Source organism: Pholcus phalangioides, unplaced genomic scaffold (genome assembly GCF_987345545.1).
Source record: "Pholcus phalangioides strain wild (caught in Gottingen) unplaced genomic scaffold, Ppha-v1.0 ptg000011l_1, whole genome shotgun sequence".
Lineage (NCBI taxonomy): Eukaryota > Metazoa > Arthropoda > Arachnida > Araneae > Pholcidae > Pholcus > Pholcus phalangioides.
In genome coordinates, this window is record NW_028301604.1 from 14926570 (window position 1) to 14944442 (window position 17873).

General features: G+C 33.9%; 1 protein-coding gene across 1 annotated transcript in view; it reads right to left on the bottom strand.

The window, feature by feature from the left end:
- Nucleotides 1-1175: 1175 nt before the first annotated feature.
- The window catches only part of LOC149080104 (uncharacterized), a 33959-nt gene continuing 17261 nt past the window's right edge, over nt 1176-17873 (bottom strand). The window contains exon 2 of the mRNA XM_089239103.1: nt 1176-2737. Coding sequence (XP_089095229.1) covers nt 1585-2367 — 783 coding nt within the window. The 5' untranslated portion in view covers nt 2368-2737 and the 3' untranslated portion in view covers nt 1176-1584. The remainder of the gene's footprint in view (nt 2738-17873) is intronic.

The window sequence follows — 17873 nt, forward strand, 5'->3', positions numbered from 1 at the left end:
ACTCTGGGGCCCATGTTGTTTTGATTTAATTCTTTTACACCATAAATGCACTGTAAACACACAACCACGGCTTCATTTATTTTTGAATGACCAGCGTCGCCCTCGGGGACAGATGTGGCCATACAAGGCTCAGCGCTTGAAGGAGTCCCGCATATGCAGTAACACAGTCGACGTTCGCTATAAAGGTGTTGTCCCACGTTATAGCGACCATTTCATTACAACGACTGGTAAGATAAATCCCAAAAGTTTTTACAGTATGACAATCATACAGTATATGTTTTACTTTCGATATAACAACCCTACTAATATAGCATTCGTTTTCGACAGGACGAAGGAGGTCGTTATATCGAGCGTCGACTGTATAAAAAACATTTAAATTTTTTTACAGCAAAAAAGCAAAGTAGCTATGTTTCAACTATAGAAATGATAATGATTATTCCAAATAAAACAACAAATAAACGAGAATTATTTTAACTCGAAGGAGCCCCACAAATCATTTTCTCTACGGGCAACGTGTCTGTTAATGGTGTCTCTTTAATTGACCTAATCCTGAGGGTCCGCTATCATTTCATTTTGGGCTTGAAATCATTTTAACTTGGATAATGATGCAGTTATTATAAATTCTAATTGAAACAGTAGATAGATTAAGTGCAGCGAATTTTTCAGCTAGGTTTTAGACACTTAATACCATAAATTTTAGTTATATTTTTTCCTTCCATAAATTATAAAATTTTTATTACCTATTTTAGGCATTTTTAGTGCCTTTTTCGACCTGCCTATTTCGACCAATTTAAATGCTTGAATTTTCTTTTGCTCTAGTTATAACATTTAAATATATGCATCAAAAATATGTTTAGAATGTGTACTATATAGAAAGAGTTTGAGATAAAAAAATTTTAAACAATGGTTTACGATGAAAATGATCATGTGTTTCCAGCATGTTTATTTTTAACGTTTTCCATGTCCTGATATTTTTGAGCTCATTCTCTATTCCGATGCATTGATTGCAATGAATTACCTTGGTGAATCCTATTCTTCTATCAGATAGGCTAAATTGGAAACCAGTGATGTCAGCTTTTAACCAAAACTCGATGTCGATTGCATCATTTTCCAAGCACTTTCACGTCCAGTCAGACATAAAAATGGATATGAACAGTTTTTGATTTTTTTTTATTACTGCTGTGAGAATTTATTAAAACAATATACGCACACAGAGTCAATATTTTTACTTTACATAAATAGCACAAAACGAATGTTATTCGTTCTCAAAACATTCAACGACAACATGCCATATAAATATTCAGTTTCAATTACGTATTGAATTCGGGTTAACATACTTTATGATGTGGTTTTTTTTCCAAGAACAACACTAACACGAACACAGTAATTAGCAAGTATACACGTAACACAGAGGAAAATGGCCATTGATGTTTACAGCACAATTAAATCTTCACACTTTGCGTAAACATATTTTTTTGATCTTCCCTTTTTATTTTATCGATGCGTTTCACTTTCATCTGTTGTGCAAATCATACATATTCATATTGAGCGAGAAATGATAAAGCAAAAGTACCGGAATAGAATTCAGCTTGTGTCTGAACGCATAATGTATCGATATCGAAGTAGCCAGACTGAAGCTTCAGTACTGATGACTAAAACGGACGCAGCGCCAAGTAGCCATCCCAGCACCAACTTGTTTCTGTTTGTCGAGACGACAGCCATGCAAGATAGCGCCAACAGAGGAAGGTTTGCAAGAACGCATGCAAGAGTTGGCAAGAAGGGTCTAAAGTTTCTGAACACGGGTGTCTGTGAATTCCAGATAGAATTGAGGTGTCCTTGTGCTTGTATATCCATGGCATTCGTGGTAAAATAACGTCTCCCAACTTGAATATTCGCAATGGACGCTACGACAGTAAGTACACCCGCTGGGATCCCGACACCAAGAGTTCCTCTAACTGTGGATTCCAAACATGCAACAGAACCTAATAATACCATGATTATTCCAGCCACAATTTGTGTCACTCGAAGACGTAACGTGACGGCAAAAAGACGGCTTCCTGAAGATCGGATCAATGGATCCTCTGGACCAGACCCACTCACGATATTATGAGCTGGTGCATGTAAATGAACTCTTTTCTTCTGCGATCCATTTTCTGTTTGATTCGAGCCCGATTTTTGTGGGCTTTGTAGCGGAGGCGTTTCTTCCGAAGCAGCGTCCACTACAACGGTAGGAGTGTCTACTTTTTTACCTTTTATCCCCGCCAGGCCTAAATAAGGATCGGACGGAGCTAAGCAGTAGTGGCCGACCGTACCACGGTCGACTACGACTACGGACCGAAGATAATTATAAAAACCCGTTCTTTTCATTCACATGCCAGACATAGTTCCTCAATTATACTCTAGATAGTAAAACTAGATCTTATCACTATTTACAATTTTTACGTTTAAAATCTTTCTTTTTGATATGAATGATTGAAAAAACGCGCAAGCATTTGAAATATGTATATCGATGGAAGTTAACTGATTTCTAATGAAATCTTGGATCTAATCCTCTGATTGAAAAGCATTAGCAATGTTTTTTTCTTCTAAGAATTCACACTAAAACATAGCTCTTTTATAATAGAAAAATATTTTTATAGATTTTATCAGTTTTAAACGAAATATCGTGATCTATTCGCATGCGATGTTCACTTCCAAGACATCTTCAACTTGAAATATTCAGCGTTTCTAAATGAACCTGAAAATAGAAAAACTGATTTTATTTAAAATTATAATAAGAATTATGCCGATAAAACTAACTTCATCATTTTATGGAAATAATGAGGGCTACCAAATATGTTTTCCGATTCATAATGACAATTTTCAGTTATTTTATTCTTATTCAATAAGTGCCTAAAAGATATATAAGGATTCGGATTTTATTCTAGATTTAATCGACGTTGATTTTTGAATGAAACATTGCTTCTTATACAAATAAATGTGCAAGGCCACAACAAACGACATGCCCAGCGAGGTGGCTGAGAAAAATATGCTCATAACAAATATGGATGTCATATATGGATGTCTTATATTTCTAAAATACAGCAACCCCCCCAATTAAAAATGCAATAATAAAAATTTAAAATTATATGTACATGATAAAATATTATACAATGCCCATAAAAAATATTTATGTTTATGTGGTTCTCTCTTATTCCAAGTATGGATAGCTTCTCGATTTACCCTGACATGTTTATCTTATTTCTTTTTAAACGCGTCAATTGTGTTAGAATTTACTACCCCCCGGTGGTAAGCTATTCCATTTATTAACAACCCTATTACACAAAAATTCCCTGCGACACCACAACCTAGAATTGTCCCTTACTAATCGATACTGGTGTCCCCTTGTCAAAACAGTCGACTAAGGCGTATTAATAATTCATGGTCCATCCTATCCATCCGGTTGAAAATTTTTAACACTTCGATCATATCCTCCCGACATCCGCGTTCTTTCAATACTAACATCTTCAAAAAATGAAGTCTTTCTTCATAACTCAAGCCTTGTGCGCCAACAAAGGACACGAGTAGCTCTTCTCTGCACCCCTTCAACCAAGTCTATGTCCCTCTGCAGGTATGGTCTTCAAAACCTTACAGCATACTCCAGTCCACGACGAACTATGCCTCGGAAAAGCGGAAGAATGATTTCATGAGAATGCGGAGAGACCTTTTTGAAAATGAAACCGAGCATTCTATTAATTTTTTTTATCAATAATACAGTGGGTATAATAATTCATATATTATGATATACAATAGAGTGCGGGGATAAAATAAATATCTAGTTTATTAAACCATAGACTGAATTGTATTTGTTAATTTTTGTTTTATTTTTAGGCAGTTAGAAGCCGCTGCTTTGGTCGATAAGACATTTGCCGTTTCAGAAAACAATCCGAGGTTTCAAGAGTTCAAAAAAACTGCTTGGTCTTCTTCAAACCTTCTGTGGCACACTCACTTGTAGAAGAGAGATGGCACCAACATGACCCAGAAACATATGGCTACCACAGGAATTTATAAAAATCAAATGGTTAGTGCACCAATGTGTCGATGAGAGACATGAGAAATAATTTTACTCTCAAATCCTATTCTAATTAGTCCTCTTGTTCACAAAATTGTGATGCGGTTAAACGGACGAAATGTACTTATTTTTCCATTTTGAAACCTCCTGTATAATGTATGAACTGTGTTATACAATATAATTTAAATAAATCGCTTCATGAAGAACATTGCCGAATTGTTGAAATTATCAAGTAACATACTGAGATCCACTCGATGACAAAGTAAAAGCAAAATTTAAAATTATGTTTTGCTTTCCCTCTTATAAGAAGTTGATGGAACACTTATCGAAAGCATTTAACAATCGATGGAATCTCTGTGACCATTGGTATGTGCTTCAATTAAATGTGACTGAATGATCGACATTTTGAGCAGCCAAAAATATGAAATATCCATATAGAAAACCATCAACAATGTGGTTTTCTTCAAAACGTTTCCCAAAGTCGATACTTCGTGTTTCGATTTACAAAGTTGAATTTCCGACAAAAAATAATACGATATATTTTCCTAGAGATATATATCACATGATACAAATAGTAATACACAAAACAATTGACAGACAATTTTCAAAAAAAAATTGTTACACTCATGAAAAGCACAACAATAAGTAGTTTGGCTTATAGAGAGATTTTAAAGATTTTAGTTTAGCAACACATTTTTTATATCCTCTATATATTCTACACTTTTCTACCAACATATACGTATGAATAAGGTGAAATGTCAAATTCTACTGAAATTGTGAATTTCATTGTCCAAAATTCAATCTTTTTTTTCTAATCTTTGTTCATTCGTATATTCATTGATACACGACTCCTCATTTATGAAACTAAATAGCAGCTCTTGCCATTGTACGAATACACAGTCCGAGGCTTTGAATTAGGTCTCATTGAGTTCCAAAATTTTGCTTGCACAGCCCTATCACATTATTCGCGGTATGAATATATTTAGTCTAGGACCATTCATCTGTAGGATGACCAATTTTCTTTCAGGGGAATTCGAATTGCGCACAAAATGTAATATTTAACATGCAGAATGTACGTACTAATCTCAGGCAGGTCAATAGAAGTTTTCAGAAAGAACGAAAAACGACTCACGCGATTCTGAAAAATTTTATAAGCTGTGTGTGTGATTTGGATACAGCTCAGTTTGAATCATATAATAAAGAGTATTTTCATTTGGTTATATTATGCAATGCTTCTGTCATTCTAGGAACTATTCTCGATTAAACAACTGGAGTCAATTTCATCAAGAATAGTGATAATTTTTCAAAAGCGTTCATAATTCAATTTGAAACACATGTGTGATGTATTTTTATGCGCGCGCGCATTAGTGTTTCAAGAAGAGGGAAACTTTTCACTTTAAAGGAATGTCACGACCCTTGAAGTCGAATTTTTTGAAAAATGCTTCAAAAAATATTTCATTCAATTGCAAGAAAAATACTAAAAATTTCGTGTCAATCAGTTAATTTGTTTTTTTTTAAATAAAAGAAAATAGTAATAAATTATAATATAAATAAATGTGTACAAGAAAAAACACTTTGAACGTGGTTTTCTCGGATTGCAGTTCTCAAGAGTTCATCCGTTAAGATAAAAAAAAACCACACCGAAAATTCTTAAAATTTTGTAGAAATTGTTATTCGACATGTGTTATTAAAATGAACCCCGAATTTGGATATCTGACCATCCGTTAGAATTTTAGGAAATTTAAACTTTGAAAAATATATAAATTTCGAAAATCTAAATCCAACATTTTTTAAAAATACTTCCCATTAGTCAATTGCTGAATCCAGGTCCTTACTAACACATGTCAAATAAACATTTCTGAAAACATTTTCAGAATTTTTGGTGCTGTAGTTTTTTTTCTAATTTTACGGATGAACTTAAAAACTGCTGTCTGAGAAAACCACGTTCAAAGTGTTTTTTCTTAATATCATTTACACTAAAATTCATTACTTCTTTCTTTTATTTTGAAAAAACAGATTAACCAATTGATACGAAATTTTTATTATTTCATTTGCAATTAAATGAAATATTTTTTGAAGTCATTTTTGAAAACTCGACTTCGTAACACCCCTTAAAAGGTCAAGTTTGCAGAGTTCCAAAAGGGGATCTTTTTTCCATTCTTTCTCACATCTTTTATTGTAAAGAAATATGTATTAGCAAATAATTTCTTTCAGATCATTAAATTACGTGAATTAAGTATTATAGCTCATCAAATATCTAGGACTATATCAAATGCACGTGCTTGGATATGCAATAATAAATTGTTTTTTTCTTTACTTTCGAAAACTTCCCTCGAAAAACAGGATGTTCTGCCTTATATAAGTATCCTAAGCCTCAAGCTTATTTCCAACTTGCTTACTTAGTGTGTTGGATTATTTAATTTCTTTTTCTTTTCTTGGTGAGAGAGAAACGAGTAATGCCAAATCCTGTTTCGGAAAGTATTCCAGAGCGTATTTTTCCCGCAAATAATAGTGCTATATTCTTCAGACGAAGTAAGAATCGTTGTCACCGGTCTTTTACAGATTATGTTATTAGCTTCTCACTACCGCTTATACAAACAACCATCCAAATGAGTTAATTCTTAGCAGATAAAAAAATCCTACACAGGATTTATTGGTGATCAAAAGCCGTAGTCTGAGTTTAAAGTCTGTCTCCTGGATCAGCCCTAACACGAGTATTTGTTATCCACACACAGCAAGTGCGTGTCTGATGAAAAACAGGCGATTTTATAAAAACTTTATACCGTATATTCACGAATTCAGATATAATCCTAGAACAATCAATATTTATATTATTTATGGACTTTTGAAAAAAAAAGGTAATAAAAATAACTATGATAAACATTCTTGTATTCGAATTTTCGTTCATAAATACGGAAAAGTCCTTATTTATTGATAAAAATTCCTGCGAACCTTCAATACGCATTGTTATACAAATACATTTTTAAAGTAAAAAAAAATATACATGTGTGTGTCAAAAATATACTTCCGCATCTGCGTTCGGTAATGCAATTGATAAAAATTGATGTACCAACGTTTGATATTTTCGTGGAATTACAAGATTTACGAGCAACGGATGCAGGCCTATATCCGGATGTTCAAACATTTCAAACATCTTTTGCATTCGGAGAGTTAGTGAAGCTACATCAACATTTTCGTTTTAAATCCCTAGATAACAAGCAACCAAGAGACATTTTTATTCAAATGAGATAGAATAAAATATTTTTGAATCAAATTTAGGTGCCTTGAAATTTATAAAGTAATTTTTAAAAAGCACTTGTGGTACTAATTTACTCGATACATTAGTTTCAATGTTTTTATAATTTGTTTATTTGTTTGCTTTTTTTTTTGTAATGTTTAAAATCAATGGCGAGAAATAATTTAAAAAAACTTTATATAGAATTATTGATGTTATTGCTGCAAGTTGTTTCTTTTTCGAAAGAAGCATTGCAGATTATAAGATAGGAACTGTTATTAGCAATATTGATTGGAAACTTGTGTTACACATACAATTAATTATTGGTTTAAAAAACATCTTTGGGTTGAACACCCAAAGATGTTTTTGGTATAAAACGGAATGGATAAAGATCATATTGAAGAAATCTGAACATGTATCAATACTACTCAAAAAATTGTTCCAGTAAAATATTAAATTCGTTAAATAAAATGAAATCAATTGAAATAAACAACCGAGAGATAACCCAGCCTGATATTTGTATCAGAATCAAAACAATCGCCATTTGAAAATCGCAGTTTTCAAGTGATTATTTGCATAGTAATAACATTGATTTAACTCACTATAATGTATCGGTGCAGGGCTACTGTTTCGACTCTTTAATGTTGCGCTTGCCGATTTGGCTCAGTGGGCGTGATTTCGGAGATACCCAGGAGATTTCCCTGACACTTTTTTATAGAAAACGACATCAGCATACGATCGAGAAAGAGATTTCTCGTTTATGCTTTTCTTTTAGTAACCCAGGCATGCGCATGTAGTATTTTTATAATCTATAAGCTAAGAAATGGATTAAATCCAAGCAATAGTCGGGAAGTTAATATGTTTCGATATTAGCATTCAAAATAATAATAATTTCAAACATTGTATATCACAGAAATTGTTTTTATATTTGCTTACCGCGGGGCGTCGGAAGTGTTTGGAACTTGTGGGTCATCGTCTTGATTTTTACATAGAAAATTTAGGTTTCTGAATGAATTTAGTTGGGTGCTCAGACCCATACAATAAATTATCGTAGGTGCTCAAGCACCAAACAGAACGCTCGGCTCTGACGCCACTGACGCCCATGTTTTTATGTTGCAGTTGTATCGGTAATAGCAAAGTCAACACTTCTTAAAGCTACACCTAATTGAAATTAGAAAGATAATTAAAGTCTAGAAAGTTTAAAAGATAATTGAAATTATATCTGGCCTGAGTTGACTTTCAATTAACCTATTAAAAGTTTGCTAACATACGTGATTCAACTGAAATAGATTCAAGGAAAATATTCTTAGTGGAAGTTACCCCATAAGCAAAATATTTTGAATGTTTAAATGGTTGAATGAAGAGTTCAAAATTATTCAATAAATATACAAATACTAATGACAATAATTGAAAAGATAATTTTGGAAATAATTCAGTAAAATGGCCAGTACAATCATTGTGCAAACTGCTGTAATTAACAAGTTAGCAAAGCGAGCGCGCTCGGTTTTGCAGGGGAATGACGACACGCGTGTCGTCAGCTGGTACCGACTCCAACGCCTCATGAGACAGCCCTTGATATATTGCCCTGGTATCGGTTTGATCATTTTTGTCGCACCACGGTCATTTTCTGCACACGAGGACTAATTAGACCGGGACCTACAATTCATTGCCGATTCCGAACGGCAGGCTTGTTTTTTTCATACTCATCGAGAGGTTGGCGCGCTAACCCCTCGATGGGGGACTCCCTGCGGTAGCAATTTTTGCTGCGGTCAAGCCGCCGTTTTTTGCCGTACCCCTGTGTCAGGAAAGTTTTCTGACAAGGACGAACTGGGTATCGAACTCGCGACACCTCTAAACATCCTTTGGTACTTTAGGCGAGCATCTTATCGATCGGGCTACCGCGCCCATAGACAGTTTAAGAATTGTTATTTTCAATGAATTTTTTTTTTTGAGAAATACATTTGGCCTGATATGAATTCTCACAATAGTCACTGCATTACACATAATTAAGATATACCGTGTTTTTCACGAAGGGTCCGAAAAGAATGGTACTACGGTACTACGTTGTACCACATACTACGGTTGCTTATAAAATCAATGTAAAATGCATGAAAAAAATATCAGGCAAAAAAAGAGAAAGCTGTGATAACGCTTATATTAAGGTAAATGTAAAAATTAGAATTTTTATATTGTCCTCGATCAAAAAAAATGTCAATTAATAAAATTTGCACTGTTTTTATTACACCAAAATGTATTCATCCCGTAACAAATGAATAAAAACTCACCGAGATACCGATGGTTGGAATTCTTCAATTGTTACTTTTTTATTTGGTAAAATGGCAACGTCTGAAAAAGAATTCACAGACTGCCGTAAAAAAGTGGCAAAAGTAATTTCGATAACCAATGTCTCGACCAATTGTCATTAAATGTTACGGAGAGATTTGAAAGAGGCCGCAAATTTTAATTTTGACAATTGCTTTGATTGATTAAACATTTTAATTTTTATATTCACTACAATTATCATTTTACAAAAGTATCACTATTACGGCTGAAGTTTTTTTCATATTTAACTTTAGTTTTGCGATGAACCATAGAATTTTTATTCTACTCGGACTCATATCGTAAACCGTAAAACAACTCGTGTACATTCATCAGTCAAAAATTCGACATTTAACGTAACTATTGTAAGGAATAAGATTAGCTTATATTAATTCTAAATTTATTTTTCGAACAAATACAATAGAAGCAAAATGATAATTTTTCTGTTTCATTTCCTAAGTATGTTTAATGGATTTTCGCTTAATAGCCACCATCTTTTCTTTTAAAAAAAACGCCGATTATCTATTACCGCTATTACCGATTCCCAATAACAATTATGATGAAACATTCTTTTCTTTCTATGCTTATTGATTCGGACATTCAAATTTCCAGAGAAATATTCTCTATTAATTAAATGTTCAATTAGGCAACACATACCGAGTCACACCCCGATCAATAAATTTGATGATTTACATTTTTTCGATATTTGATAAATTACGTGATGTTGCTGTACGTTATGTTTCCGATTAATTAAGATGGTCTTTGCTAATAATTTCAATTTTTTTTCGTAATGTTATAAAAAATACGTCAAAGAAATGAAATTGCTGAAAAATGGCGGTCTTCAAATTAAATTGACTGAGTTGATTGTTAATTTTTAGAGTTCTGAATTATTTAGAAAATTATAAAAATAATAATGCATGTGTGCCCTTTTTCCATTTAAATTAAATCAATTGAATTAGAAGTCAATTTCAAGACTTCTACATTTTTAAGATAAATAAAACAATAATTCATTTTTTTCAGAAATATTAAAAGCCTCACTCCCTATAATTCGATGTGTGTGATGTGATTCTGATATTTATTTCACTTCTTCGGGTTCTAAAATTCCCTCGTTACTACCTCTTAGGTATTTCTTTGTGAACTGGTATATCTACACGTCACCGCTGAAATTTCGAGAGAAATCTGGGAATAAAACACGATAGACGATTAAGAATCACTAGTTAATTAATTGTGTTTAATGATCATTAAGTAATCGCGATGCACTTTAGTCGTTACGCTTCAGCTACTTTAATCACTCTAAAACAAAATGGAAAAATAATTTAAATAGTTGACAAACGTGATTTTGAAAAAAAGTAAACAGTCTGTTTGCGAATAGTAAACAATGACAGCAACGGGGAATGCGTCGAAGCTTCTGATGTCTTTTACAATGAAAATTAAAGATAGAGATTCTTTCATTCTACATCAGGAAAGATAATTAACAGAGAGGAAATATTCAACTATTTAATCACTTTGCTAATCTAAAGAATAGGATGCGACAAGAAAATATCCTCACACACAATTTGTCGATGTCTAGTTGTATGTACGTTTGTCTGGTGGGATATGTCTCGACTAGTACGTCGTACACATTGTGAAATCCTTTTCCGAATAGCATTCCTTTCAATCAAAATGGCTTTCACCTGCACCGATAACTCCTTCAACGCGTAGCATCCTAATGACACGAGAACGTTTCTCCTGAAAGTGGGAGGGGGGGGGGGTTAAAATAGCAAAATATCAGCTGGAACACTGAATAGGGATCGGTCTCTACATAGCGAGGGAATGCGAGTCGAACGCGGCACAAAGTGATTTGTTCACTGTTTTACATGCAAATGAGATGAATATTTACCCGAAAGACAATTCCTATAATAATTACGTGAAACATTGTTTCGGGTAGTGTTATTTCAGAAATTTTAAATTAAATACAATATATGATTATATGAATTAAACATCCTTTTTATTATTTTTTACTCTTTTAAAGCTCAATCAGCATCAAAGTTGTTTCTGATTCCCCATATCACTAAAATTAGGATTTAATACAACCGGTAGATTTCATTATGTTTCCCATCATCATCCACTTACAACGAAAGGGCCCCTTGGTGTCGTCCTCAAAAAATTCTGAAAAAAATTAAGTATATTCATCTCACCCAAAAACACATAAAAAGAAAATAATTAGCGGAGCAGTGCAATTATTAAAGTCGCAAAAAATAATTAAAAGTGACAGCAGTTGGCTACTCATCACCTCCCTTGCTTCTTGGCGAGATCTATAAAAAAATAATTTTCACTTTCTTTACACGCACACGCTAGCTCTCATTTTTCTTTTCTACCTTTTTCTCTTTCTTTTTCTGTGTTTTACCTGATCATTGCTGTTTGGATAGCGTCACTCAAGGGTTGCGGGATTTTCGAATTCATTCGTGGCGTTCAAAATATTAATATTTACAATTTTTTAGCGACCTACAATAATTCCGCCAGATTTTTTTGTATTTCTGTGCATATTTAAATGAATAGAAACAGTAGTAATTTTTACTAAAATTGATATTTTAAAAAAAATACTAATTACTCTCTCTAAAATACTATTTGAAAACGTCACCTGGGGACCCTTTTCTTGTTAGTCTCGTTTATAGTCAAGCCAGGCCTTGAAATAAAAACTGCCAATATCGCCCTTCATTTAACCCTTTATATCTGACATTGTGAAAAGTAGAATGAGAAGAAAATTAAAATAAAAGTATAAATGTAATGAGATAATAAATGGTTATCACGTAAATTATTTGGTAGGTCATTTTAGTTTTAATTAAAAACAAAAAAGGCAGTTTTTTTAAACAATTAGTTTAAAACAAGTTATCTAACCTGGTACTTTGAAGTACCGTCAAAATATAAAGGGTTAAGAAAGAAAACTTGCTTCTTTGCTTCGTGGTTACATAAAAATTTCCGTGAATGTAACCTATTCAGTTAACTTTATCAAGCATTCGGACCATATAAATTCTATTTTTCAGTTTAGTATCTTTAGATATTTCATTCGCAATAGGGCGACCTATTGAATTAGGTTGGGTTATTGTTGGTTATTGAGAGAGTACTTCCAAGTGGTTACTTTCTAGTCTGTTGGCATCCGTCCCTCCCATGTGGCAAAAACCATCTACTTTATTTAAGGTGAGTTTTCTCATCTTTTTGACGTGAATACGTTTTTTAAACTATCTGACGATACCGGGTGCATTCACAAAAGTTGCGTAACGAAATCACATAAACGTTCATATCTCACGATCATTTGATCATTTTTGTCGCACCACGGTCATTTTCTGCACACGAGGGCTAATTAGACCGAGACCTACAACTTATTGCCGGTTCCGAACGGCAGGTTTGTTTTTTATACTCATCGAGAGGTTGGTACACTAACCCCTCGATGGGGGACTCCCTGCGGTAGCAATTTTTTGCTGCGGTCAAGTCGCCGTTTTTTGTCGTACCCCTGTCAGGAAAGTTTTCTGACAAGGACGAACCGGGTATCGAACTCGCGACACCTCTAAACATCCTTTGGTACTTTAGGCGAGCATCTTATCGACCTGGGCTACCGCGCGCCCTCATATCTCACGAAGTATTCAGAATCTATCAGAAATGATAGGCAGTTGTTCTTTTTTTTTACGTGGGGTAGATCTCGTTAAAACAAATCCAATGATGGGCGCGGTAGCCCGGTCGATAAGATGCTCTCCTGAAGTACCAAAGGATGTTCAGAGGTGTCGCAAGTTCGATACCCAGTTCGTCCTTGTCAGAAAACTTTCCTGACACAGGGGTACAACAAAAAATGGCGACTTGACCGCAGCAAAAAATGCTACCGCAGGGAGTCCCCCATCGAGGGGTTAGCGCACCAACCTCTCGATGAGTATGAAAAACAAGCCTGCCGTTCGGAATCGGCAATAAATTGTAGGTCTCGGTCTAATTAGCCCTCGTGTGCAGAAAATGACCGTGGTGCGACAAAAATGATCAAATGATCAAATCCAATGATACCACTGTGGTTTTGATATCTTTTCCGGTCTGTGGGAGCCAGCCATTATACGTCTCGCGGCCCGCATTCGTAATGAAAATTGTTTTACGCTATATCTCAGGATGTTAATAACGCAAATAGACGACAATGGTATCGTCTGTTAGATATTTTAAAGACAAATCTGATTATATCCATTTTATTATATCATTACATACCACGCAATTCAAGGCCCAAAGAATCGAAAAACTTATTTTATTTCAAATTAGAATAAGAATTATACTGATAAAACTAATTTCATCATTTTATGAAAATAATGAGGGCTTCCAATTTATAATAACATTTTTCAGTTATTTTATTCGTATTTATTAATTGGGTAAAAGATAATGATTAGAATTTTATTTTAGATTTTATCGAGGTTGATTTTTGAATAGTCAGAGGAAACATCGTTTATTATGAACGTATAATACGGGTGTGGAGATGAAATATATAAATATCTATTTAATTCAATTTTATTTCTCAAACCATGGACTGGATTGACTATTCACGTCAAAACTTGCGTCTATAGCACAGCTTACCTCAATTTTTTTTTTTCGTTTTGGGAAAGAATATCTACTTTAGTGTTAAGTTATAGACACATTTTGGATTGATACCAAAATTTGCCGGTCTATATTCACACTTATTATGCATGGGAGCGTTTAAACTTGGTTTCGCTCTACAGTATAGCAGAGGTTCTCAACCGGTGTTCCGCGGAGCCCTTGGGGCTCCTTGTGCACACTCCAGGGGCTCCGCAGCCGCTCGAGAAAAATAAAACAAAAACAGTAAAATTTAAAAAAATAATTATAAATATTTTTAAATAGTAAAAATAAATCAGTAACTTTGATGAATAATTAAAAAATTGGCCTACGGGGCTCCTCTGCCATGGAATTTTTTTACTTAAAAGGGCTCCGCGAGTCAATAAAGGTTGAGAACCGCTGCAGTATAGTTATGTAAAACGAACAAGAACACTCGTTGACTTATAATTCCCAAGAACTTGAATTTTTATGAATCTTCACAGGCTTTGAAACTATAACATATGGTACCAAAAATCTCTCCACTTTCGTCACGGCAAACGTCCTTTCAATTATATTACCAGACGCCCGTATGAACCCCTTCGCGTTTGTACGCGAAGGGGTACGATAAATTTGAATGATCTGTTTATGACGTATGGGCAATAAATGTAGTAACCCAGCTCTACGTTAAAAAAGGAAGAAAGGGAAAGAAAGAAAGAAGAGATGAATAAGGGTGGGGGAGCAGCAGTAGAGATAATTGTGTAAGAGAGTATTAATTCACGGCCTTGCTTTTTCGCCATCACCCACAAACTTGTTTTGTAGTTCTTTTTATACTCTTTCTCACTTCTATGTGCAGTATATAATAGAAGGATTAGTTCTGAGAAAGATACATATATATTATGTTTGTGTATGGGGGGATGCTGTGGAGAAAGAGGAAGGGGAAGCTGAGAAGAACTGCCGCCATCGTTATCTCAGTTGATCGTTATCTCGTTGAGATATCACGATGGTGGTGAGAGAACATGGAAGCGGAAAACAGAATTTTGTTTAATATGGTTACAATAAACCTTCGCCATGTGGAAAAAAAGGTTGAAGAAACAGTCAGATGGATTGAATTTATTCCACTGGTGTTTGGACGCAGTATAACGTCCCTGATCGTAAAGGGGTTAAGTACAGATACACCATATTTTGAAAATATTGTTGTAAAATAATCATATATAAGGTGTCCGTAATTTAAGTTGGCGTATTTCTAGCTGTACAGACTTAATCACCTATCAGAAAGCTATAGAACTTCGGAAACGTCTTAGAACAGGATGGAAAAGAAATTGAGCACAAAAAATGTGAGTTCTGAATTCATAACTGAAGGGTGTTCTCCAAGCAACTTGTAGGGAATAATTGCTAGTTTTTTTGCAAACATGTCACCAAACTTCTCAATTTATGACAGGGTATCTAAACATTTCCAGCAGAACCGTTTCTATTCCTTTTTCTTCACTAAAAAGTATGACGTTGAGTTCACGAGAACGTGCTTAGCTGGTGAAACTCTTGTATGTCACAAGGCAAAACAAAGGGTAACTGGAGTAGCTGGGATGTATTTGTCCAAATTTCGTGGTTTTTTCAAAACATTTTTCTTGGCTGCTGCAATTTCGTTTGAAAATAATAAGTGATATAAACTTATAAAACGTAGAAAAATAAAAAATTCTTCTGGTGAATACAAAACTCCGACTTATCAATTCCACTGAGCATCCAAAACACATTTTTATAACTCTGCATATTGATATTGTTTTGAATAAATTATTGCTTATAAATAAATTAAACAAATGATACCGGCTATATGTCCCAATACTGGAATATTGAAAAAAATATGACCACACACAAGTACTCGTAGCTAAATTTTTGCATTGAAAATCAGGTTACTAAGGCTTTTTCCGTGAAATCCGATAAGAAGGGAAAGTCTAGTGCAGAAAAGAAAATTAAGTTTAAGTTATAGAAAACAAAAATGTGAACGAGAGGAAGACAGATGAACCAATACTTCGGAGGAGACAGAATAAAAAATGATGCTTAAATTTGCATATGATGAAAACAGGCGATTGAAAGGAAAGAAACTAATCTTAAGAGAACGTATGAGGTAGAATTTTATGGAAGGTTTGCTTGTGATCGATAATATGTGAAGCTCATTCACGGATCATAGGGCTAGAGCCGTTTTTGAAGAGCACGATGAGTGTTATTCAGCTCCAAGTCATTTTCAGTGAATTGGTCAGAATATCAGAATATAATGATAGCTAAATTTGCTGATTTGACGATCCGAAAGAAGAGGAAAATATCGTTTAGCGTTTGGCGCTATCTGACCCAGTTGATTATATATCCTATGTAACTAGGAAGTCATTAGGTGACATTAAACTTCATCGACGATCACATGATATACGCATTTCAATCAGGGAAAAGCCATAACCGATAATCACAATCTACGCGTTTTATTCTTTTATGCCCTAAAATATTTTATCATATTTCTTTCATTTTTAAAATTTCAACTGCTTAGAACTTTTGTTCCAACGTATCGACTAAATGCAGAACTGTTTTGAAAGCAAAATTCTCAATAACTAATACTACTAATATATTTTAGAATTTTTCTATCCAAAATAATAATAGTTTTCATATGTGATAAAGAGCTTCTAAGGTATGGAAAATTCAAAGCAATAAAACAATAAAATTTAGAATATCTTAGAAAAGGGATGAATATTCTGATTTTAATAAATAATTATTATAATAATATTAGCACTTTTGGAGCATATATTGTTTCCCCATAGACAAAATAGAATAGAAATATTAAAATATATATATATATAGAAACCCCTGTGCATAACGATACTGTCTATAATGATAAACCTGCCTATAACGATATTTTCTTTGGTCCCGGCGTAATTCCTATTCAACAGGAAATAGCGCAAATGCTCAAACTGTCTACAACGATAACCTGTCTATAAAAATATTTTTTCTAGGTTTCTAGAAATACTTTCCTACAGTATCGTTATAGACGGGTTTTACTGTATACAGTCATACCACATCGATTTACGCGATTTTTTGTGAAAAATGTCGGGTTCTTGGATTCAGCACAATTCGTAGGTGTTATCGGATTTTGGCAGAGGGAAACAATATTTTTATCATGATGTGATAATCAAATAAGAATGTAGTGCGTATTCAATCAGAACACCACATTTAGTCAAGCTTAGCTGATTTTTAAAGGTGCTAGAAGTAGAAACCAATAAAGCAACTGAAAATGTGAACTTTGCCAGAGATTTCGGAAACCAATTTGGTCTTTTAACTCTTTGTTTGGCAATGTTGCTCTTAAGCAATATGAGTTTAGTTTTTTTCTTCAAGTAAAGGCATTTTATATTTTGAGTTCATTTCGTCATTGATGCTTCTAAGCAACTCCTAAACATTTGATTTTTATTTGCGAGCTGTTCACATGAAGTTTCTATAATTACCAGTAGAATGGCTCAAAGGTACACGTCTCCCAATTCTTGATAAGTCAAGCAAGAACGATTTTTGACCTTTGCATTTTTGAGTGAAATACCAGGTGTGGAGGGGAGAGACATTGCTCTGAATTCTTCAATAATGATAGAAAAGTAGTAAGTTGGCAAACAATAAATGACATTTTTGCATTATTCTAATCTCTGTAAGTCATATAAATATAGTGTGTTGCTTAAAATGCAATATCTCCCC